This window comes from Plectropomus leopardus, chromosome 1 (assembly GCF_008729295.1).
Source record: "Plectropomus leopardus isolate mb chromosome 1, YSFRI_Pleo_2.0, whole genome shotgun sequence".
Lineage (NCBI taxonomy): Eukaryota > Metazoa > Chordata > Actinopteri > Perciformes > Serranidae > Plectropomus > Plectropomus leopardus.
In genome coordinates this window covers 22230910-22254696 of record NC_056463.1, presented here as the reverse complement: position 1 = coordinate 22254696, position 23787 = coordinate 22230910, and the positions used below count along the sequence as shown (strand labels likewise).

At 38.9% G+C, this 23787-nt stretch overlaps 1 protein-coding gene across 1 annotated transcript; it reads left to right on the top strand.

Moving 5' to 3' along the window:
- The first annotated feature begins 528 nt into the window (after positions 1–528).
- On the top strand, positions 529–4116 carry irf8 (interferon regulatory factor 8). The gene is made up of 9 exons (XM_042501732.1): positions 529–651; positions 813–1023; positions 1341–1524; positions 1721–1821; positions 2062–2119; positions 2563–2610; positions 2803–3195; positions 3340–3455; positions 3642–4116. The coding sequence occupies exons 2-9, from the start codon at positions 853–855 to the stop codon at positions 3837–3839; spliced, it is 1269 nt and encodes a 422-aa protein (XP_042357666.1). The 5' UTR covers positions 529–651; positions 813–852; the 3' UTR covers positions 3840–4116.
- Positions 4117–23787: the final 19671 nt, after the last annotated feature.

Below are 23787 nucleotides of genomic sequence, written 5' to 3'. Positions count from 1 at the left end.
AAAAAAATAATTTTGATGTTTCTAGCATGACGTTTGACTCATGACTTTATAACTTGGTCCTCTGTGATTTTTTTCCTTTCTTTTTTAATAATTCAGCTTTTAGAGTTTTCCTTGTCCCTTCACCATCATTTTACATTATTCTTAGTCCAAGACTTCTACCTCGGGACATCAGCCCTCTCCACCCTCACACAGACATCAGGTGTGTGTACCTGCACAGTAACTTTCAGTGGTTTCTCGTCAGTGGTGAGTGGGCGTTGGAGGGACGCTTTACCTTGGTCTGCAGCGCAGAAATCCCCCACAGCACAAGGTAACTTGTGACTCTCCGGGTTTATCAGAGCTCGACGTCTCCGTTGCTTTTAGCGTGGGCAGCGACTTTACAACCAGCGCTTGTGTCAGGCGATTTCTTGTAAATGCCCGCAGTTAGAAGAAAAACTCTTCCGGAATAGGTTGGGTCTTACGAAGTTTAAGCGCTCTCATTGGTCAGAGAGAAACTGCGCTGTCAAATCATCTCCCAGCTATCTCATTCATAACACAGAGCACGATAAACTGGACTGACATGTGTCGGGGAGAGCTCACTTGATTAATCTGACAGGGTGTCATCCATCAACACCTCAGGATATCACACACACAGGGCTCAAAGTGCATCAAAGCGTAAGTGCTTTTACTTTTGATTTCTATTCTAAAGTAAAAAGTTGTAGAATAAAATCAACAAGTGTTTCCTTAATTAAAGATAACTCATAACCTGATAATATCTTAGACAGCAGCAGCGTTATATTTTATATTCTACCATCACTTATATCCACCTCATTTAGGTACAAGGCAGCAATCCAAAAACAACTTTTCACCATCAAGATGTCAAACACGGGCGGTCGGAGGCTGAAGCAGTGGCTGATGGAGCAGATCCAGAGCGCTCAGTACTCCGGACTGCAGTGGGAGGATGAAAGCCGCACTATGTTCCGAATCCCCTGGAAACACGCAGGGAAACAGGATTACAACCAAGAAGTAGACGCATCCATTTTTAAGGTTAGACAGCACTCTCGTCTATTCCCATGTGTAGAATACTGTACATGGAGTTTTGGTTTTACGCAGCGCTGCGCGTAAAACCAAAACTTTATGATAAAACTTGATGGTCCTGTTTAGCGCTTCTTCAAGTCTAGTTCTACGTCATTTTAAAGTCTATTAAACTTTACTGAAGTTGTACAAAATTGAATTTCTTTCTGTCTTTCTTTCTTTCTGCTCTTTATTTCTGATAGATAAAAAAATAAAGGGTCAGTTTTTAATTTTTTCTTTCTTAATCCATTCTTTTAATATTTGTGTGTTTGGTATTTTTTCTTGCACAGGCCTGGGCTGTGTTTAAAGGCAAGTTTAAGGAGGGGGACAAGGCTGAGCCTGCGACATGGAAGACCAGACTTCGTTGTGCCCTGAATAAAAGCCCTGACTTTGAGGAGGTGACAGATAGGTCGCAGCTGGACATCTCTGAGCCCTACAAAGTCTACCGCATTGTACCCGAGGAGGAGCAGAAGCGTGAGTTTTTGAACATTTGAAAGGCATTGATGACTTTTGACAGATATTTTGCATCATGCCATGATTATAATTTCCAGTGCAATGCATGTTGCAGGATATAATTCCTGCTTTCCCCCTCCAATAATCATGATAATGAAAAGAGGTTACATGTTTGCATCATAAACAAAGACCTGATGTATTCTTCTTTCACCTACAGATGGCAAAAGCTCAGTGATGGCCTTGGCAGCTAACACCAGCTCTGGTGATATCACTGACATGGACTGCAGCCCTCCAGAGATAGAGGAGTTTATTAAAGATGTGAGAGTTCCTCTTACCCTAATCCTTTTTTAAAATTACATTACTTTCTCTCCTTCTCCCCCCATCACATCTATGGCAAGATGCATTTGGCCTCAACTGCCTCGCAGCTTTTTTGTCACCTTTTTCTCTCATTACCACACTGCCGCCTCCTCCAACACTTGTTGCAGCGAGCACGCCTCTTGGTCTACATGACTGAAGTGTGCAAAAATGTTTTTGTTGACAACAGCTGTCTTTTTGCAGGAAGAAGGCTGTAGCATCCAGGCCAGTCCGGAGTACTGGTCCCAGGGCAGCATCAATGGTAAGATCACCTCTTCTACTCAACGCAACACAACCTCTTCTACTCCTCTGACTAAAATAAGCAGTTCATAGTTCAGCGAGTGTTGTGGCTAGAAGTTTGTCCAGACAAGAATGCCTTTTGTCACACTTCTCAAGTAAGACTGTTCCATCTTTGTGAGATATGAGCTCTAATGTCTTTGAAAACAACCCCAGTGGAAAGCTCAATGATTTACGCCTGCGACTGTGGGTGCTAAATAGAGGTTATTTTGTCATCTGTTGAATTCAGCAATGGAAGGATTGACTAACATCCTGTTGAACTTGCTGACTAAGACGATTATTTCTTTTTGAGATCGTGCTAGAGAAATGGTATTTCTGATGATGCAGCATAATCATGACATGTCAGTGTGGTCGTGTCCACTGTGGTAATACGGGCCTTCACTCATCTCCTCTTCCTGTATTTCACAGCTTTTCCTCTGCATCAGGACCCTTTGCCGTCAGGCAGTCTCAGCTCAGGTATTCATTTAAGTTATCCATTAAGCATCACGACAACCTCAGGTTGTCAGTTAAGCATTAACAGTAATAATAACACAAATGAAAAAAAAATGTATGCATAAAAAGTCTCCCGTTTAAATGACAACATGCAGACTATATGCATTCTTTCATTATTTTCTATCTGCAAAGCTCACTAAACATTCTCCTGTCCAGCTTTTTCCCAAATGATGATCAGTTTCTACTACGGAGGAAAGCTAATGCACACCACACAGGTTACTCATCCTGAAGGCTGCCGCATCTCCCCACAACAGCACCTGGGTCGTGGCACCCTGTACAGTTCAGACAGCATGCAAAGTGTTAATTTCCCCCCCGCTGAGGTCATCGAGTACGACCGCCAGCGTCATGTCACGCGCAAGCTCCTGGGCCACCTGGAAAGAGGCGTACTGGTCCGTGCAAACCAAGAGGGCATCTTTATCAAGCGGCTGTGCCAGAGCCGTGTGTTCTGGAGCGGGCTGGGAGATGTGGGCTCACCATTCAGCCCAATGGCTTGTAAACTTGAGAGGGATGCTGTAGTCAAAATTTTTGACACAGGGAAGTTTCTTCAAGGTGAGCCTCAGTCTCTATTTGGTTATTTAAAGAGTCAAAATCAGTGCAAAAAAACATGCATTTCTTACAAAAAGCAACATAATGGAGAATAAATAACTTGCAAGGATTGTCTAAACAGCTGTTCATGTATTTTGTATGTTCCAGCTCTACAGTTGTACCAGGAGGGTCAGTTTCCTGCTCCTGATCCGACAGTGACTCTGTGTTTTGGAGAGGAGCTCCATGATCTCAGCAATGCAAAGAGCAAACTGATCATTGTGCAGGTAAGACCACTCAAGTTATAATGTGTCTCCATCAATAAGGAGACACATTAGGAAACATAAATATCACTTTTGCTCAACCTAGAAATTGGAATCTTCCATCTTCCAAAGACAGAAAAAGACTAATCGCTTCAAACACTGTATGTTGACAATAAAAACACATCTTTCTGTCCCCTCTAACAATGAAAGATCACTGTGGTGAACTGCCAGCACCTGCTGGAGGCGGTGAACATGCGTCGCTCCCAGCCCTACTGCAACAACCCAAACCTAGAGATGCCTGATAATGTGGCCAGTGACCAGATGGCCCGCATCTACCAGGACTTGTGCAGCTACAGCATCCCCCAGAGGTCATCCTGCTACAGGGACAACATGTCCATCACTGCCTGAACTGTGAGCAGCAACACACCTGCCAGGAGCTCTCCAGCATGCACCAGACTGAATGTACAACATATTAGGGACATCCCATATTTTACTGACATACACGGACAAGTTGAATTTGGATAAAAACCAGTATCGCAATTAGTTTTAACTTTTCACATTTCTACTAATTACAGTAAGGAGGAGAAAATATTGTACAACAAAATCTTAAAGCTGCAAAACTGCAGCTCAATTTTAGGATGTCCCTAATATTTTGAACATTGATGATGATTATTTTTTATTTTAATGTATAAACTAATAGCGATCTTTGTGTATATATCTATATATATATACGTACACAAACGCCTGACTTTTGCTTTTATATTACAAGAAAGTATCACCATGCAGCTCCAGAGAAAAAGTAGCAAATTACTTTAATATGTTACATAAATCTCAAGTACTGGAAAGCCTATGAACAGCCTTATTCTGGTGACTTTCTTCATAAATCTTTCTTAGATATATATATCTAAAAAGACTACTCAAAGCCTCATAGTAGTATGACAACAGTTTGATATAAACAATTTAGTTCTCATAGCTGAATGTTATTTTTTGGTTTTTTATTTGTCGTTTTATTTTGTGTTTGCAGTTGAGTTGCTTTCTTTTATTGTAACCTTTTGGATAAAAAGACGAAACTATTTTTTTAATTTGAGTTTTTTATCTATTTTTTTCTTCACAATAAATGAAAAATCTTTTCATAAGTTGATAAAAAATAAGGAATTGTAGGTGCAATGTGGCATTATATTACAGATAGGTTTTACTATCGTACTGATTTTTTATAAACTGCATTTCTAGTAAAACTATGTTTGTACTGAAATACATGTGCTTGTCTTTATGTAAACATAGTTTGGGTTTTATTTCATTTTGACTGATGAATTATTACAAAAGTGACTAACATAAAAATAGGGCCAACAAGCAGTTTAGACTCATAAGTGAGTTTAGACTTCTACATTTTAGCTGGATCATAAGACCATATTCAAGCTCACTGACCACAAATTACATATGGCTTAAATTGTTGTCAACATTTTTCCAAAGCATATGAAAGTCTTTTGGACTATCCAAGCAGCCATTTCAGCCATTTAAATTATATTTAGTAATAAAATCAATGTGGAACTATGAGCTTGGCTCTGCACTTATACTCTAACTGCATAATCAATCAATATAACATAACTTTTACAACAACAAAGGTAAACCTGACAAATGGTGGATTTCAAACTTTTAAAACCCAAGTAAAATAAATACAAACTACTCGTGCATGTCATATGGGAAATAACTAACTTGAAAAACAAGTAATTCTGCATAATATTTTCTGTCTGCTTGTCTTAATGCTTGAGTGACTTTGTATCATGCTTCATGGATGAAATATTCAGCTCTACAATACTCTTTTAATGTCTGCACCCTTGTATCAAATAGAAACTAAAAAAAAAAAAAGAATAGATGCCTTATGCACAATTTCATCCCAATTTCCCCAAAATTTAGTCCAATTTATAAGGAGTATTGTTTGATATTTAGGATTTTAATTAGAATTCAAAATGCAACTGTGCTCAGAGCAATGCTTGGCTGCACACAATACAAATATCTGTGGGGCCGAAGAGGTGAAAACAAAATTCACATGGTACTACAATTTATGCAGACATGAAAAAATACACTATGAAATTCATATTGTTTAGGACAATGAGGAATATTTAAATATTTAATTGGAATATTTAGTTTAAATAAAAAATCCAATTACATGATCAAGGAAATCATCACTTAAAAAGACATTTAGTCGTCTCAGGGCAACAACAAAGCACTTTGCTGTTCAGAGGAAACTCCCCCACTACTGAGAGTGACATTTACTATGAACACACTGTGTATTACTCTGGCTCAGGAATAATGAAACTAAAACACTGTATGAAACTAAAAGAAGGATCTGGGCTACCTAAGGCAAGGAAACTCTCGGACAACCCCACACAACCCCCCTCCATCTCCCTGCTGAGTAACAGAGAAAGGACAGGAGGAGAGGTGACCAACTGCAGCCAGATGATTCACAGTAAGACAACGACATCCTTTCTACTTCTTCTCCTATGTCTCATCCACTTGGTCATTAAATACCAGGGGGGCAGATGACTGTGTCACACGTCAAACTGGGTCAATGGTGGCAATAGTGACAGGGAAGTGCGTACAAAATTTTTGGATGAAGCATTATATAGAAGTACATGCACAAGCATACACACAAAGACACGCATACACAAGAAACATTTTCAGTTCCTCAATACAAAGGGCCTGGGTTTGTAATGGTCATTGTAAATGTTATGATGTATAGTGTACATTCATATCACTACTATAAGGTGAAAATCAAAACAAATAAAAACCCAGCAGTGGAAATCGCTAAAATACATAAATATATATACACTATGTTTTTTTTAAAACAAGTCACTGTTCCATTATACAGTCTCAAAAATGAAAATAAATTACAAATACATGAATAAATATAAAACCACTTGTAGTCCCATAAGTACAACGTAAATATAATTTTTAGGAGTAAAGGCTTGTTAGCTTAGTCAGTTTTTTTAATGATAAAAAAAAATGCTGTAGTGACTCACACAGATCACATAGTGAAAGAAGTCATGTGCTTCTCATATGACATCTAGGGATAAAACCTTTCACTTAAATTAGAATATTTAATCAATGGTTGACTGGTTGAGAAAACACAGGTGGGATATTGTGACTATGTGGTCGTGTGTGTGACTGTGTGGCTGTGCGTGTGTGTGTGTGGTTATATATGGAGGAGTTCTGTCTAAGTTCCACAGAACAGGAACTTTCTTCAAAAACTGTCACAGGAAACTGACTCTACCTCCAACCCCCAAATAACATAAAAAACATGTCTGAGACCATTACTTATGTGTTTATAATGCACATATATACCAAGTTACCAGGGATATACAGTACTCGTGGATGCTGAACGACAGCCTTGTACAGATAGATTAAAAAAAAAAAAAAATGGGACTGTTTAGGGACCAACTGTATCTTCTAGTTAACTATTACTAGTACTATTACTCTACTAGTAGTTACCTACTTGATCATGAAATTGATTTATTTTTTGAAATGTTTATTCAGTGTTTTACTCGGTTTTAGAAAAAAAAAGATGCAAAGAGTTAGATAAGAAGATCGATACCAGTCTCCCTTGTTGTAGTGGTGGTTATAAATTAGGATTTGGGTTATGCCAACCTCTTTCTCTAGCCATTTACAGTATACCCACAAAATAGCCAAAAGCCAATAAAGTATATGACCTACCCATTTTCTTAGTAGTACAACCACCTTATCAACCACAATACTGCCACTCTCCAATGTCTGTATGCTAAATAGGGAGTGGGAATTGCGCTGCATTCTGGGGCAGCACCGCATCTTTGAAAGATAAGCGTCCATAGCTACAAAGCTGTCAATCTTTCTCTGGTCTAACCATGTCAGTTGTTCAACATCAGAAATGTATAAGTACACATGAAAGACAAATACCCATATAAAGACAATTGGCACTGTAGTTCATTGGTAAACACCAAGGCAGTTGTGGGTTCGAATCTGGGGGGCCCGCTGGAGTCTGCATGTGTCCACTTTCAAAAAAAAAAGTTGTGAAGAAAATGGTTGACGGGCTACCCAACACCCAGTTGAGGAGGGCCACAATTTGAGAATCACTGCTACAAAGTCAAGAATAAGCAGTTAGAGATGAGGGATTTGTGACAGCAGCTGCTTAGCTTAGCAAAAATAATGGAAATGACTGGAAGTAGGGAAACAGCCTGGCTCTTACTGGTTATTTACTGAGCTTCAGAGGTACTGGTCGGTGGATTTTGTTTGATCAGAGCCACGTTAGCTGTGCTGCTTCCAGTCTTTGTGCTGAGCAAACTGACCATATACTGCCACATATTTACCGTATTTACCATTACCTTTTGACAAGAATATAATCAGCATCTTTCCCAAAATGTTGACCTGTTTCTTTAGTGTAAACATGCATGATATTTATGTGAAATGTTTTTTGCCAGGATGTTCCAGACACGACAGGGAGACAATTCTCAATAGATGTTGCAATATTAATTATGGTCAGATAGTTTTAGTAAGCTAGCACAACATGGTGTAGTTATGACCAGAGGATTAAAAGTTTACAATTAAGGGCATGGTATTATATGGCAATTTTTTCCTCCTCGTGAAACATGGGGTGTGAATGTTTCTGAGAAAGGACGGTAAAGTCTAAAAAACAGGTAGAACTGAAGAGGAGGAACCATTTTTCATTAAGATTACTTTGACGTCTTACACAGTTTTTTGGAAATGCCTGTTGTTTGGCACGCTTTTGTTGAAAGTAACATGTTTAAACAACAACGTATATATTATAACATTGTAATTTTCACATAGAACACGATCAGATTTTTTCTCATGTCTGTGGTGAGTAAAAGGAGGTGCAGTGTGTGCATTTCTGCTAACGGAGTCTCTTTTCAGTCACATTTCCAGTGTCTGCAATGTGGTTCTCTTTGTATTGCAACATCTCTTTGTGGCGTCTGAGGCTTCCCACAATAAATCATTAGAGACAAGCGACAAACAGAACTGATGTTGCCACCATACGTAATCATGGCCGTGCTTCATAACATTTCAATATTCTGTGTTGTACAGTAGCCACTTAAAGGAAGCAGCACCTATTTCGTGAAGAGCAGCGCTTCAAGGAAATTGAGCAAAAAGACAGAAAAACTGCAAATTGAAAGATCTACTGAGAGATTAAAGGAATTGCTTTGTCTATTTTTGTTGTTTCCTGATTTGTCTGTATTGCTGACTCTTCAGTCCTTTCAAGCCATGTCCCTGGGCTTGGCTGCAGGCTCAGCACTGACCTTTCAGTTAAGCTACTGTTGTTTTCCACTGCATGTATCAGCTTAAATTTAACAGGAACAATCATAAGTTCTCCTTCAAAAAATAAATTCATCTTCACAAAACATGTTTTGCCGTTTGTGGTAAAATGTATATAGTACGTATAGTATGAGTATAGTATACTTGAAAAGCTTTTCGTTAGTCTACAAAGTTTTTAATTTAATGTAACAACTGTAATCACAGGTCTCATTTATGTCGTGCCAGGTGAGTTACATACATGCCAAGACTGCCATGGTGGGAAGTTGTGATTTACCATGAACAGGTTGTGTTATGCAAGCGACAGTAACGAAGGCGTTAGTGGTGTCTCTGGGGAGAGCGCTGGTTTAGAATCAGTGGGGGTGAGATGAGAATAGGCATCCAGAGAGGAACTGGGAGAGCACTGGGGACGCTGTGAGTGGAGAGACAGGTGGACGGGGAGCCCACATCCTGGGACGCAGGAAGAAAACCACCTTACCGCACACTTTGTGTGTGTGTGTGTACACACACACACACACACACACACACACACACACACACACACACACACACACACACACACACACACACACCATGGTAGCCACTGATCAAGGATCATATCCTCTAATCAGTATCAGTTCATGTCCGTCAAACCGAAGGTCCCTAAAGCCTCGTATCTACGGAGTCTTCCCTATGGTTCACTGTTGATTTTGTTGTTCTTTTGAGATGTAAAAACTGCTTAAAATTGTCAATGTACGAGTATTCTGAATCCTCTAAATCAACATCTATTCGAGGTTACAAGACAGAAATTCGCAGAAATGGGAAACTATGATGTGGCAGGAAAGAATATGAAGAATATAAGGAAGTATGCTGATTTACAGGAAAGTGGGTTTATTGTAACCTACCATTAAAATAGCAAACATCAAAATATCAACATTACTCTGTCTTCCCTGAATGAATAGAGTGCTAAAGTTTAACATTTCATAGTAAAGTGACCAAGACCTCACAAGTGCAATAAAATAAAGCATAAGGGTTATATTTTGCGCTATTTTTTGGAGAAAGTTTGTGAGAAGAGTGACTCACATGTGACTGATCTCCCAGGGATTTATGTCAACCTCTGATATTTATCAAGTTCGAAATAAGGACAGGTCAAATCAGCAGTATCGCACGTGTAAAGTGTTTGTGAGGACAGGCCTGAATTCAAAGTCATTTTAAAGAAAGAGACTGGGAACACTGTATGTGAATCAGTGGGTGAGGCGACAGCTGAGCGTTGCATCAGTCTCTGTCCTGGTTGCTGCACTCTTTGACAAGAGTGATCCCTGACCGCCTGATCTGTCACTGGACAGGAAACACAGGAAGGAGCCAAGGAAGATGTTCCAGCGCACAACTTCTCCCCTAAAAAGAGGAACAATCAACACAGAGACCAGCTGTGTACAAAGATTAAGACAATTTAAGCCATCTGTAAACTTTGGTTTGCATCAGTTAAGTGTGAAGGGGAGAGAATCCACACAGTTGTAATGTGATGACAGCAGATAAATATGTTTCAGTGCCTTGGAAGTGTAGCATGTGGTCCATTTGCACAGAATTACTCGCAAATTCCATATATTATGTTCAGTTTCATGTTTAAGAAAAACAAAACTTATCAGCTACACAAGAAGGTGATGGATGTTGAGGTGGAGGGGAAGACCAGGGAGGGTGGAGTAACAGTCCCTGGAGAACCAGAGCCAGAGGAGCATGTATTGGTATGCATCTCACAGCTCAGTGCTCACTGTGTGTGTGTGTGTGTGTGTGTGTGTGTGTGTGTGTGTGTGTGTGTGTGTGTGTGTGTGTACACACGCATGCAAAGCACAGAGGTGACGGGATGTGGCTACAAAGGTGATACTTATGAGGTAACAGAAAGATGCCTGATAGGGATTTTTTGCCATCTGAAGAAATATAGACTTTACTCCTTTTATGAATGTATGCTGACTTTTAGTACAAAAAAAACAAGAAAAAAGAAAAATAATTAAAAAAAAAAACCTTTTAAAAATTGCAGACAGAAAGTTTGAGGGAAAAAATACTCAGAAATGGAAAAACAACAACTGCTCATATTTTTTAACAAACAAATGCATTATTTGCAACAAAACATTTGGCAAACTATTTCTTTAACACTGCCTTAACATGGGCAGATTATGAGCCTATGGGCCCCTAGGCACATATAAACAAAGGGCCCTATCATGTAACTAAGCACATTTACTCAAGTCTTTTATTTCAGCACAAATTTGAGGAGTATTTTAATCTCTTTTTCTAATACTGTGTTACACTCCAGATGGAAACTTTGTACATTTAACTCCACTACATTTATTTGAAAACTTTATTTACAAGATACTTTACTTTACTTTTACTTTTGCACACAAACAATATGAAAATATACAAGTGCAGCTGTAACAGTAAGTAAATAGATTGAAAAAATTATTGTTGACTATTTTGATAATCATGCAGTTATTTTTTAATGGTTCAAGCTTCTGAAATATGAGGACTTCCTGCTTTTCCTTTTAATAATTTTAATTATTGGAATTTGTTAAATTGATGCTTTGAGTACTTTTACTTTCAAGTAATTTTCAAATATTCTTTTCTGATTGTACTTACATACTTTCACATTTTTAGTTTAGGATTTCTTCTAGTAGCAGAGTGTGTTTTACAAGGTGGCATGCACACTTTTACTCAGTGAAAGGACCTGAATACCTCCTACACCACTGCCTGCGCAAGACACAGAATTTGTGGTGGTTCTGTGCCTCTTTATGCAGTTATTACGCATTTATTTTGGATGACATGTTGCGGATGAAGGCCTGGGGGCCCCTGACACTTTGGGCTCCTGGGCCTGTGCCCAGGAGCCCCGCTCAGTTATCCTTTAATGTGCCTTAAAAATTTGTTTGGAAAAAAACCAAGTATTTTTGTTTGCCTTTTTTGTATTATATGTGGTTGATGGCATGTATCTCCGTTACTGATTGAGGAACAGGATCTTTGTGGTTTTAAACCTTGTTTCCAACTATATTGTTAGACCAAATGTATAAAGTCACACTGATTACACAACCTCTTTCTGAGTAAGAAGCCACACATTGGCTCGGCAACAGGTGCTGCTGGGATGGAGATTATTTAAAGTTGCTCTAAAATGGTTCCAGTACAGCTGAAGGAGACTGTGGGCCAAGCTGTCTGCCGACCACACTCAGTAGAAAGTACAGTGGCAGTATGTACTTCCCCCTTTGAAATACCAGAGTCAAAACATGACCATCACATGACTGAGGTAGAATTACCTGCTAGTGCAGTGCTACAATAATCTACACACAGATGTGTTCATTAATTTTATTTGGAAACTTTGGTAGGTGTACTGTGCCCCCCTGGATTTATAAATTGTGTTATGATAATTATATGACGCAATTAAAAAATGTATTTTGACAAAATTTGGATTGAGAGAGGGAAACTGAAGCAGGAGAAACTGCGAACAATTTGCATGTTTAAAAGCAGCAATAAAAACTATTTTTTATCACAAAATTTGCATGTTACTATTTGGGGCTCTTTTCCATAGAAAGAGGCTCAAGGTAGTAGCCCAGGACCAGTGAAGCAGATCTTGTATGGCTAGTTAAGCATGATGGTTTGCACAGTTTACAGTTCACATCAATAGAGAATGCACACGGGGGAAAGTCCTGCTTATGCAATTTAGGGCAAAATGTGAGGCTCATGTCATAAGAGTGCTCAAAGGCATGAGAAGGAAATAGTGAAACTTAGGAAAAAGAGGAAATAGCAAATTATTTGAATTTGAGTTGTTCAAATAATTTTTATTGTAACATTATTTCTAATTGCTTTATTATTGTGTTTTTGTTAAGAGATTTTAGCACAGAACGACAGACAGCATGGACGCACCACAGTAAGATTCTACAGCTCCATATTGCCATCTAGTGGCTGTATAAAGCCAAAGATTAATCACTCTTCAAAGTTTGTGCATGCATTTGGATAAATAAGTATCAAATGGCCTGAGCTTTAAAATCTATAATGTATTTTTAACCACATGCATGTGCACAGAAACATACTAATCTAATAATCACTGAATATTCAATCAAAGACTTTTCATTTTTGATATTTCACTTGGTTCAGTCTTTTAAATAATTATACATATTGACATTGTTTTTTTTAATTTTCATTGAACATATCACAATTTTAACTTCTGTATGTATTTGTTTTGTGTATGTATTTTTTAATGTAATGTATATTCATTAACATATTTGAATATATATTTCCCAAATGTCACATAATGTGGATCAGGTAGACCAATGTGCAGAGGATGGTTGGCAGCAAGAACTTAAAATGACTGCTTTATTTCAAAGAAATAGGAAGTGAACATCGCACAACCAAAACAAGGATCCAGCAAAGACTGAACTGAAAATCGACTTAAATACAAACTCGACTTCACAAGGGAATGAAGTGCAGGAGGAGGAAAAAGGCAGAGAAGCTCAGGTGAGAGGAGTAAGATGATAAGGCAGAAGAACAGGCAGGCAGCTGAGGCTGGGAGAAACTGAGGAGCTGGGAAGGACTAACAAGACTGATTTGAGACAGGTGAGACAGAAAAAGACGGGAAACAGATGAAAGCAGGATCAAAACAAGACATGACATGTGAGGGAATAAAAAATAAACTGGGCAACAAACCTACCATGATGAATACATGAAGCAAGCAAAAACTCAAAAAGAAAACCCTAAAATGAATTCGAAAAGATAATAGAATATTTTCAAAAACCCAGAATCATGACACCAAATATTACATTTGTGCCACTGATAACAAACAGGTTTCAACTCTGTTTGCCCATCTTGATACAGTCAGTTCCATTCCTTCATTTCCCAAAGTGATTCCTTCAGGAAAAAACGGATAATATCTATCTTTGCGCTGTCTCGGCAAATTGTTTGTTTATTTCTGCTACATTAAAACCAACAGAGGCCCTACACGTGACCACCACAATTACAGATATTTTGTTGTGACTACCCTGCCGAAAACGTTGCACTCAAACTTTAACAGGACGACAACAATTATAAAGGTAGCTCAAGAATATGATACAATAAAATAAATAACAATTATTTTGCATTGTCTGCAAAAAGTATATTTCTTAAAGCTTTAATATTGTCAGAAATGTTGTCTTTATTTAGTTTAACAGTTTCACTCCTTTCTGTCAATTCTGCTTGTTGTTATTTTAACAATTACAGCTGAGCATAAAGGAAAAGCAAACAGGAAAAAACAGATAAGGAGGAGATTGTTGTTGTCAAAAGAGACTTAAGAGCCTCAATGGAGGTTATTAAGGGAAAGTCACAGGGGAGGTGCTCACATTAAATGAGGTTGTTGTCTTGAGGAGAAGTCCGATCTTATCAAAAACCTGTCATCACATAAAACCACAGCGCACCGATACAGAGATACTAACTATGGTTAGTATTAAAGTTACTGTATTTGTTTTGTACTGTAAAAACAGGATTTTGAAGACCATCTTTGTTAACAATAGTTACCAAGCTTCAGATGGCATTTTTCCAGCAAAAGTGCATATGTAGAATTTGGGAAATATAAAAATCGTTTTCATACAAGTGATTGTTGTGTGATGTTTTAACAGTCTGACAGAGCTCAATGTCTATTTAATGTGCTTTCCTGTCTTTTTCCATTAACTTTAGTTTAATTAATGAGCCTCACAAGCAGATGGCGGGGAAGCCCTGGACAGCTCCAGAGACGTCTTCCTGAGTGTTTATGTGGCTTGTTTAGAAACTCTTTTTATCGCTAAGTCACCAAAGGCACGACAGGCCAGATTCTCTCTCTCTTTTTCTCTCTCTCTTTCTGTTACAAACACACATTTCCAAGACTTTCCACATTGAGCCTAATGACGATCTCTACCTCATCTACACCCAATTACTCACTGACTCTAATTGAATACTTGGCAGAGAGTGCGGGTGGTGATGGCGTGCACTGAGCTCAGGAATCATCAGTCTTGGTCATTGGCCCCATTAGGTAGCTCCACTGACCTATGATGTCATTATGTAGTAAAGTGGAGGAAACTAATGGACAGCGCGTCTCATAATAAAGATGTCGCTCATGCTTTTTATTTTATTGCACGTATTTTAAGGCCGACCACTGCCTCCAACGTATCCACATGTCATCTCTGTGGGTGTGTGAGAAAAAGCTGTTTTTTTAGTGTTATTTTGGACATGAAATCGAGAGAGTTCCGTCAAAGTTTGGGGATGTGAGAGTACCTTTAGTGGCTTAAACAAGCATGTTTCCATGAGAGAGGGGCTTTTTTCTCGTGGCTCACGTGGACAGAGGTTTTCAGTTATACTTTAATGTTGCAAAACACTGCAAAGTGTGTGAACTCGCAGATCAAGATGGTTGACCATGAACGTTAAAAGGGTTTCACAAAGTTTACCAATAATATATAATGTCAAAAATGCAAGGCTCTTTCCAGCTCACACTCACAATTATACACACTCAGTGGTGTAAGTATTCAGATCTTTTTTACAATTGGGGACATGTATTTTCAATATTGAAAACAAAAGTACCCAATGCAGACAAAAAAACCCAACAACTCTAATTGATTTAAAATAAAATTTTAAAAAAACTTAAAAATGCATCAGAAATAGTTGCAGAATAATTTTCTGACTAACTGATTTACCAGCTAATTGTTTCAGCTATACTTGTCTAAACTGTTGGGTAGTTTAATTTACAACAAACATCATTATTAGTAAACTATTCTCAATTTTCTTATAGCAAAAAAAACCCATAATTTTTTTAGTAACTAGTAACTAAAGCTTTCAGATACTTGTAGTGATGTAAAAAGTACAATACTTTTTCTCTGAAATTTAGTGGAGTAAAAGTATAAAGTGACATGAAAAGAATAGACTCAAGTAAAGTACAAGTACCCTACATTTGTACAATAGTACTTGAGTAAATGTACATACACTCCACTACTGTTTACAATTAACAAAGGGTCATGAGTGTATCATCCTGTCATCATCTGATGACAAAGAGTGTGTGTAATTGAGTTTGTAAGTAGTGTGTGTGCGATGAAACATCAAAGAAAAAGCAAGCTGTATTTTCGGTTGTACCATATACGGCCTCAGTCCTCAATACAACTCTTTTTGGAGTTTGAAGACGGGACAGCTGTGGCCGAAGATTTACTCCACCTCTCCTTTAAGCTCAGCCAAGGCAGCTGAGCTCTCAGCCCCTTCATCGCATCCTGGATCCAGGAGAAAATGAGTGTGGAGCAGAAGAGAGGACCTGGTCTGCCTTTGGCCTCTCCCAGGGGGTGAATTACGATTTCCCGAGTAAATATGAACCTAGGGAAACAGCCTGAACGGACATCCATCAGCTTGGGTGTCTGCATCCTCCTGAACAATGTGCGACCTTTGGGCGCAAAGAAGGTCAGAAGAGGGGTGACTTCCACCTTCACGCACATACACACAGATCGCAAACATACTCAGACACAAACCACCCCGCCCTGCAGTGAAAATCTTCCATCTCTGGGAAAATATGTCACCCCTGGATGACTAAACTATTTATATACAAACAACAAAAACCACAGGACACTGGCTGCGTGGGTGTCACTGTGTCATAATGAAATGTGAAATAGCAGCACTGTGCATTACAGTGTTGCCTCATACGTGACTAGATTTGGATTTCTGTTACAGAACATAGCAGCCCGATATAAACAGCCATAAACTTCGATGCAAAAAACAGTCACATGGTCACCTATTAGATTCCTCATTCTCAAAGCGTGAACATTTCTTGCAGCATCAAATTGTCTTATTAAAATGTATTCAGTGTAATTCTTGCACTGTTTTAATCGTGGAGTATTTAGTGTAAATGTTACAATACATGTGAAGTAAACCTGCAAAAGTGTGAGGCAAAATATATACACTAAAATTCAATATTATACATTATGAATCCACAGTACAGTATTAAGCAGCTAGACTGTACAGGAATAACATTATTTAGCGTCTGACTAGTTAGAATGTGTCTGCTTTACATGAAACAAAACAAAAAAAATGTTTAATAAAGAGAAGATAACTACAGAGACATAATTCACTTCTTTTTTTTCCCCTCAGTATTCTTTGTTATGTGGTTTTATAGCCATTCTTGTTTTCTTTTCTCTACTTTAATCTTTGTTTAAGTTTGTATTCACATTTTTTATGGCTTTTTCATTACGGTATATTTTTCCTTGAGGTAGCAATTATGCACTGAGAGCAGCGTACATCTCTCAAGTCATGTCTAATCTTGCAAAATTAAAAGGAATAAAACATTTTGCCTGTAATTACATGTTCTATTGCAAGTAAGAAAATATTGACTTAAATGTCACCTTTATGCATACTGTTAAGCAGAGGGCAAAGATTGCATCATTAGTGTGATCTTAAGCTGAAAATGCAGCTAATCAGATTTTTTGGGGGCCCGCTGATGACCCTGGGACCCCAGTGAACTCCTCATCTATTGGTTTGATGGCCATAAAGCTCGGCTGGTTAGTGGGACGGTTTATGGCGCTGTGCAGATCAAGTGGCAGCGTGTGGAGGGATGGGATCTATCTGTATCTCTGTCTGGGATCCTGACAGCTCTGGCTTTAGTCTGCACCCAGACCTCCTACATGCATGTCTCACTGTTTACTGCCCCCGTCTCACGCTCCTCCCTCGCTATACATCTATCATTTCAGCAGGACCACACGCACATACATGACATGCACAAATACAAATACACGCACCCCCTAACTCAGAATCTCAGGGTAAAGGTTATTATCTCTTTATATAACCCAACCTAAGACAAAGTCATAATCCTGAACTATATGTGACCATAACTGAAACTGAATTTAAACTCTTGACTAACCCTTCTACAAAGTAAGGATTAGCTAATATAGCCTGTATATGAGCATCTAAAATTCAGTCAGTTCTCACAGGGACTGCAAAACCTGAGCACACTTACACACACATACCAGTTCTACCAACTCACTCCCTACTCTAATTTTGACCTCCTGCGTCATCGGGCTCCCCCAGTACAGATGTGTCGTAGGGGGGCAGATTGGTGCTCATTCCACACGCAATTTCCTGTGATAAAAGCAGTTTGAGATGATGACCGAGCTGATGCCAGCTGGTGATACCTGGGCACCGGGGAATTCTGCCCACGTCTGACGCCCAGAAAATGCTGCCCACACAATGTCGTCAATGGACATTTACTGGAACTTGTAAAGTTAATTGTGGGCTTTATAGTATATTTTGTTGTAAAGAGCAAATTCTTCTGTGCTCAATTTGTTTATGTTTATGCCTGCATGATGAGATATGTATGCGTGTGTTTGTATGTGAGCATCTACTCAGTCTGTGCTGGTAGAAAAAGTGAAGATTGTTAAGGTCTGCTTATAAACTAGGAAGAAGCCCCCCCCCCCCCCCACCCCCCCCCCCCCCCTTTTTTTTTTCTTGCCCTGTCCATCCATCATTAATCAGACTGACTGCAGCTCCAGGCCCATACACACTCTAACCATAACCCCTCCTTTAACCCTTAAACCCCAACCTGCCTTTGACTCTCACCTTTCCCACATTAACAGACTTCCTGGGAGAGCCAGAGCCGCACTTCTCTCACCGCCTCCTCCTCTCTCTCTCTCTCTTTGTCAGGAAATGACTTCTATCTCGGCTGCATGCATTCTTGGGCAATGTTTCTCCTTTTTTTCTTCTTGCACTTTCTATCACTCTGCTAGCCCCTCTGCACTGTGAAAGCATCCATCTGTTTGGCTAGGGAGTATAGTGCTCCTCTGGGTTATTTACACCTCTTATTCAGCACAAGTGTGTGAGGTATTGGAGGACAGAGAACTTTACTTGGAAAAATAAGTGTTTTGTTTCTGTCTCTGGTGTCATGCACACAAAAGCACTTTAGGCAATTGCATTGCATTTCAAAGGTAATGTTAAAGTTTTGGTAAGCTACATAAACCAACTCTCACTTGACTGTAATGATATTTTGCTCTGCAGCAGCATGCAGATAGTTTTCTTTAAATGGTCAAGGTTTTAAGATTTGTTCCCTCTTTGCAGAGTTTTAAGCCAAATGCTAATGTAAGCATGCCAGCATTGTCACAATGATTAGCATCAGTGATACTTACAATATCTACTGCAGACTGTTCAAACTAAAACTATTCACAACATGTTCTGTTGAATTATTATTTGTTATGGAGAGTACGTATGGGGACAATGTTTGAAAACTTAATTTACCATTGTGTAAATATCTTTAACCCTGGGATTAATTGATTTATCAGTAAATTGTCAACTATTAGATTGATATCCAACTAGTTAAATAATCAATTAATCTGCTTGAGTCATTCTTTTAAGAAAAATATTCTTCTGAGCACTGAGATGAACAAGGGGAGAAGGGGCTTTATAGGTCACAGCAGGCGATTAAATTAACAAGGTGCAAGGGATTTGAAATAGTGGGAGAGTGAATTGTGGTCTTAATCCTGAACCTCGGTTATAATAGTTACATTTGTTGTAGTCTTAATGGTACAAAACAACACATTTTTTGTACTAATTAAAGTTCTATGATAAGTACTAAAATGTGTTATGTGTTTTAGAGAGGTAATCTCCCAAAAATGGCCCAAAAACACAGCCAGCATAAAAAAATCACATACGGCATTTGGTAAAAAAAAATGCTCCAGTGGTCTAAATGTCATGGTGTCATTTTCCAAGTTAACACTAAATACAATATAATATGAGGATATTATTCTCTTTTCTTGTGTGTGTGTGTTTGAGTGTGTGTGTGTGTGTGTGTGTGTGTGTGTGTGTGTGTGTGTGTGTGTGTGTGTGTGTGTGTGTGTGTGTGTGTGTGAAAGAGAGATCTTCATGTTGTTTTTTTTTTTTCTGGTCTCAGAGGGATTACACCAGAGCCAACAGATTGCTGTCTTACATGAGCATTAGCTCCAGGTCACACACACAGGATGTTGATAACATCCTGTAAAACTCCACCTCTCTCCTCATTTCTCTCTTTCTTTCCATCTCCCTCCACCTTTGCATGCACAAGCCAGATCAAGATTCATCACAAGAAAAGGTAACCAACTAAACAAAAACAAAGAAAATGTATTTACATGACGGAGCCTACAATACAGTTTCATAGCTATGTTTGACTTCTCAGAGGAGTTATCTTAAAATACATACTACTTTGCTGAGTCATCCAGAGTCATCTTTTACGATCCCACTCACTGTGGCAGACAACACTTGGTTCTTGTTAGCTAATGTTAGGAAATCCCAACATTGGTTAGGATGCAAAAGTTTCACTCTGACTGTTTACACTCCAGATGTACTCCAGTGTAATCCAAAATAATTGGATTTCAACATACTAAAGTAATATTATACCTACACATATTACTCAGCGCAGTGATACTGACCCCCAGAAGACTTCTGGTGGATCAAAACAAAATATCAAGATGGAAGATTTCTCAGGTGGACATCCATCCTCATTCAGGTATACATGACGGCTCAGCTAGTATGGACTTCTGCTATACTAACTATTTATTTCCACCACCATTTCACTACCTCATGGAAATATTTTATTCGGCCAAATTATTTGGACAAATTTCCCAAATGTTCATACTTGACATATTTGGTGTCTCTTAAAATGGTGGGGTTTCTGCTTCAATTTAAAATAAAGTTCTTGTTGTGTGAATAATTATTCTTTTTGATGGAGTCACGGAAAAAATGTAAAGACTTTTTCATCCTTGTCTTCACATTTCATTATGACACAGTGATACCCACACAGCCAGCATCCCTCACTTTGGTGGAGCCAGTTGAGTCCAAGTTGAAGCAAATTAATTGTGTTATTCAACAGCTCTCGGCAGCATTGTATAAATGTGTCGTCCGTGCTCTGACATTAGATCGAGTATGAGGGTTTTGCTGTGTTTACTCGCATGCCTCCTGTGGGTTGGCAGCTGTCCAGCGGGCTCAGGACTGCTCAAGCCCCTTGTCGGGTCCGGCCTGTAGGCAGGATCTTCTACGCCTGATTACAATACTGTCACAGAATGACAGATGAAGGCTCTAATGAGCTCTATCTTTAGCTCTGGGTAAGGCCTCCACTACTCCAGCCTCCACTTGGCTCTTAAGGGAAGAATGGAGGGATGAAGAGGAAGGGAAAGACTGAGATGGAGACTGAAAATAAGTCACTACATGGGAAGAAAGTCACCTATGTTTCAACATGCAGAGTTGTTTTACCAAAATGAGTAATTGCAAGACGATGTGAGGATAGCAGAAGAAACTCACTAAAATTATGGCAGCCACAAACATCAATAGAGAGTAATGTCAGTCTACAGTGAGAGTTTCTCCTCTGTCTTCACTCCCTGTATTGCTGTCAGGGAAGAAGACAAAGCAGCATTTACTCAGGCCTCCCTCTGTCTGTCCACCTCCCCTCTCAGGCCTCTGTTGGTTTAACCCCGGTGGGCAGCAGGCAGGCCTGACAGCACCCAGACACTGTCATGTGATTTATGGCACGCTCTGAGAGTGGAGAGGAGATGACCACTCAGATTTGACCTCTGCCGTCTTATCAGCCACTCATCAAGAAGTAGACAACACTCAGACTTATTGTCGTTTACTCGTCCAAACCATGAGCCAAGGATCAAAATTAGTCTTAGTAGTTAACTTAGAAATAGTGGAGGTAGAAGATGGTAATAGTAAAGATAAAACATATTGTACATATTTCAATTGTTGCTCCAATAACTGATAATGAAGGTGTGAGTATTTCCAGTTTGGACTATATTTATTTTAAATTGATGCGCTTATGTCTTTATTGCAAGTGCTGGGGCTTTTTGTCGTTGCCCATTGGTTGGTGGTGGTGTGTGGCTACGAGTAATGGCAACGGCAACATGAATGCTACTGCGGCCACTAGACGCCGAGGCTAACAGTTTATAGCAAGCTAAAGAGGGAGTCACGTAATGCAAGAAATGCAAAGGCAGAGTGCTGAAAGAAAAAGATGAGGCTGTTGGGAAAATATACATCTTCCTCAGACCTATTAAAATAAAAAATATGTCAAATATATCAAAAATATATGAAGAACAACTCTATACAACAAAAAATATAATAAAAGAACTGTCCCTCGGCAGAAAAATTAGTGTGCCTGCGCCATTTCTGAAAACATCAGCTAACACATCAAAACTAATGATCGCGGAGCTTCCAGAAAATTTCCACTTATGAAGTCGTAAATACCACATAAGGGGGATGTTCAGATGGACTTATGTCACTGAGATGGTAAAGACGACCCCAAATGAAGGCACTAATAAAGTGGACCACCTCCATGGTCCAAGCGTGCAGCTAGCTCGCTAATCTGTGCACAGGGCACCTTGACTTTCTAGGGTAACTGACATAAGCAGTAACCAAATCTGAACACAAGTGGTCAGCTGGAGACACATAATAAACACTGTGATGTGTCTTGGCTATCCCCATATTAAAATCCCCAGAATGCACTTTAGTACTAGGTGTAAACAGGCTCTCAGAGTCTGGAGCCGGTCTATGACACATCACAGATTATCCTTGAATTCAGAGTCTGAGGTGGATTTAATTTGTAAAACAACAGAAGTAACTGTACCCAAAAATTCATTTAAATCACTCCACAACCAGAAACTATGGGTTACCACAACTATCTGGGATGCAAAAAACACAAAAACAGTCTGGAAACATGAAGAATTATCAGCAGCATGCAATGTAAGGAAAGGCAAAAATAATTAAATTGCAATGCACAAGAAGCTGCAGGATCTCATTTCACTGGAGCTATACCTTGTATGATTTCATGTGACAAAACTTAACTGAACAACTCTTCATGTTTGTAGTTTTAAAGTTAGAAATCATCCAGATACATGCAGATATAGTGATTATATATAGTGATTATATACAGATATAGTGCAAAGTAGTTAAAAAGTGCTTATTGAACACATAAACACACCTAAAATAAAATGAATGAGTAAGTTAATAAATCATATTCCAGTAAACTACAATATAGAACACAGCACAATAAGAGACAGAGAAGACTAAAACAAATAACAACAAATTAAACAATAATGCAACACATTGCACTATAGAAAGACTTGCCTATAGAAGTGGATTTTTGTATTTGATATTTTTTGATACTGTGATATTTTACAGAGCAACTAGTATAAAATGTATGGCCTGTCATAACTGGGGGTTTAATAAACTGTGTTCAAAGGGGAACTGACTGTTTCATCATGTTTTTTTAAGTGAGGACAGCAGTTCGCTACTATGCAGTGCAGTCCCTATCCTGTAGGGGGAGTCCTGCACAACGTTATAACACCAAAGGAATTTCCATAATCAACAGTACCTCACTCGAGTAGACTACAAAGGCTACAGTGGCTCATCGTCAGTAATGAAACACTGGTCATAACATAAAAATCAGGAAATATTTCTACAGATATTCATATCTAAATACAGAGAAGAAACCTTTTATTTTTTTTTTTTTATTTTTTTTTTTTTTGCAAAGCTGTGAAAAATTAGGACTGAGCTTCATGATGTGAAATCTCTGTTAATTCAACCATAGTGGATATTATATGTATACCTGGTGATTTTTTTTCCAACCCAAAGAAAAAGAAACATTTTTCCACAGAGTTCACCACAGAACATCTTTCAAAACAAGCACCGGGCTGGGTTTAAGGTGATGTAAACACAGATCTATTTCTGTGGCTATGACACACCGTGGTTTCTCTGGAAAGGGAGCAGCAGCCCAACATTACAACAAAGAAGGCCACACAGACAGCAGCGGTTAGAGCATCTCTCCGGACCCAGAAATGGACAGACGGACGGATAAAGAGATGAAGGGATAGACAATCGCGGCCAAGTGCAATGAATGTACAGAAATACTATTGGCCAATGTCTTAAACTCCAAAAGTTACACTGTGTGCTTATTTACAGGCATAACCACAAGTGGACGTGGAAATGAGCTAAATTATATGCTCTTTAAATCACTGTGCTTTATCCGTTAAGAGGTCAGTATCTATCGGCAAAGTCGATTCAGGGCTGTGGAGAGCACAATGGACAATGTGGGTGAGCAGAAAGAGGGGAAAAAAAG

Coding starts and splice junctions, on each gene's coding strand:
- irf8 (XM_042501732.1), top strand. CDS start 853: ATGTCAAACACGGGCGGTCGGAGGCTGAAGCAGTGGCTGATGGAGCAG. Junction 2,120..2,562: donor GTCCCAGGGCAGCATCAATG/GTAAGATCACCT, acceptor TGTATTTCACAG/CTTTTCCTCTGCATCAGGAC. Junction 3,196..3,339: donor CACAGGGAAGTTTCTTCAAG/GTGAGCCTCAGT, acceptor TGTATGTTCCAG/CTCTACAGTTGTACCAGGAG.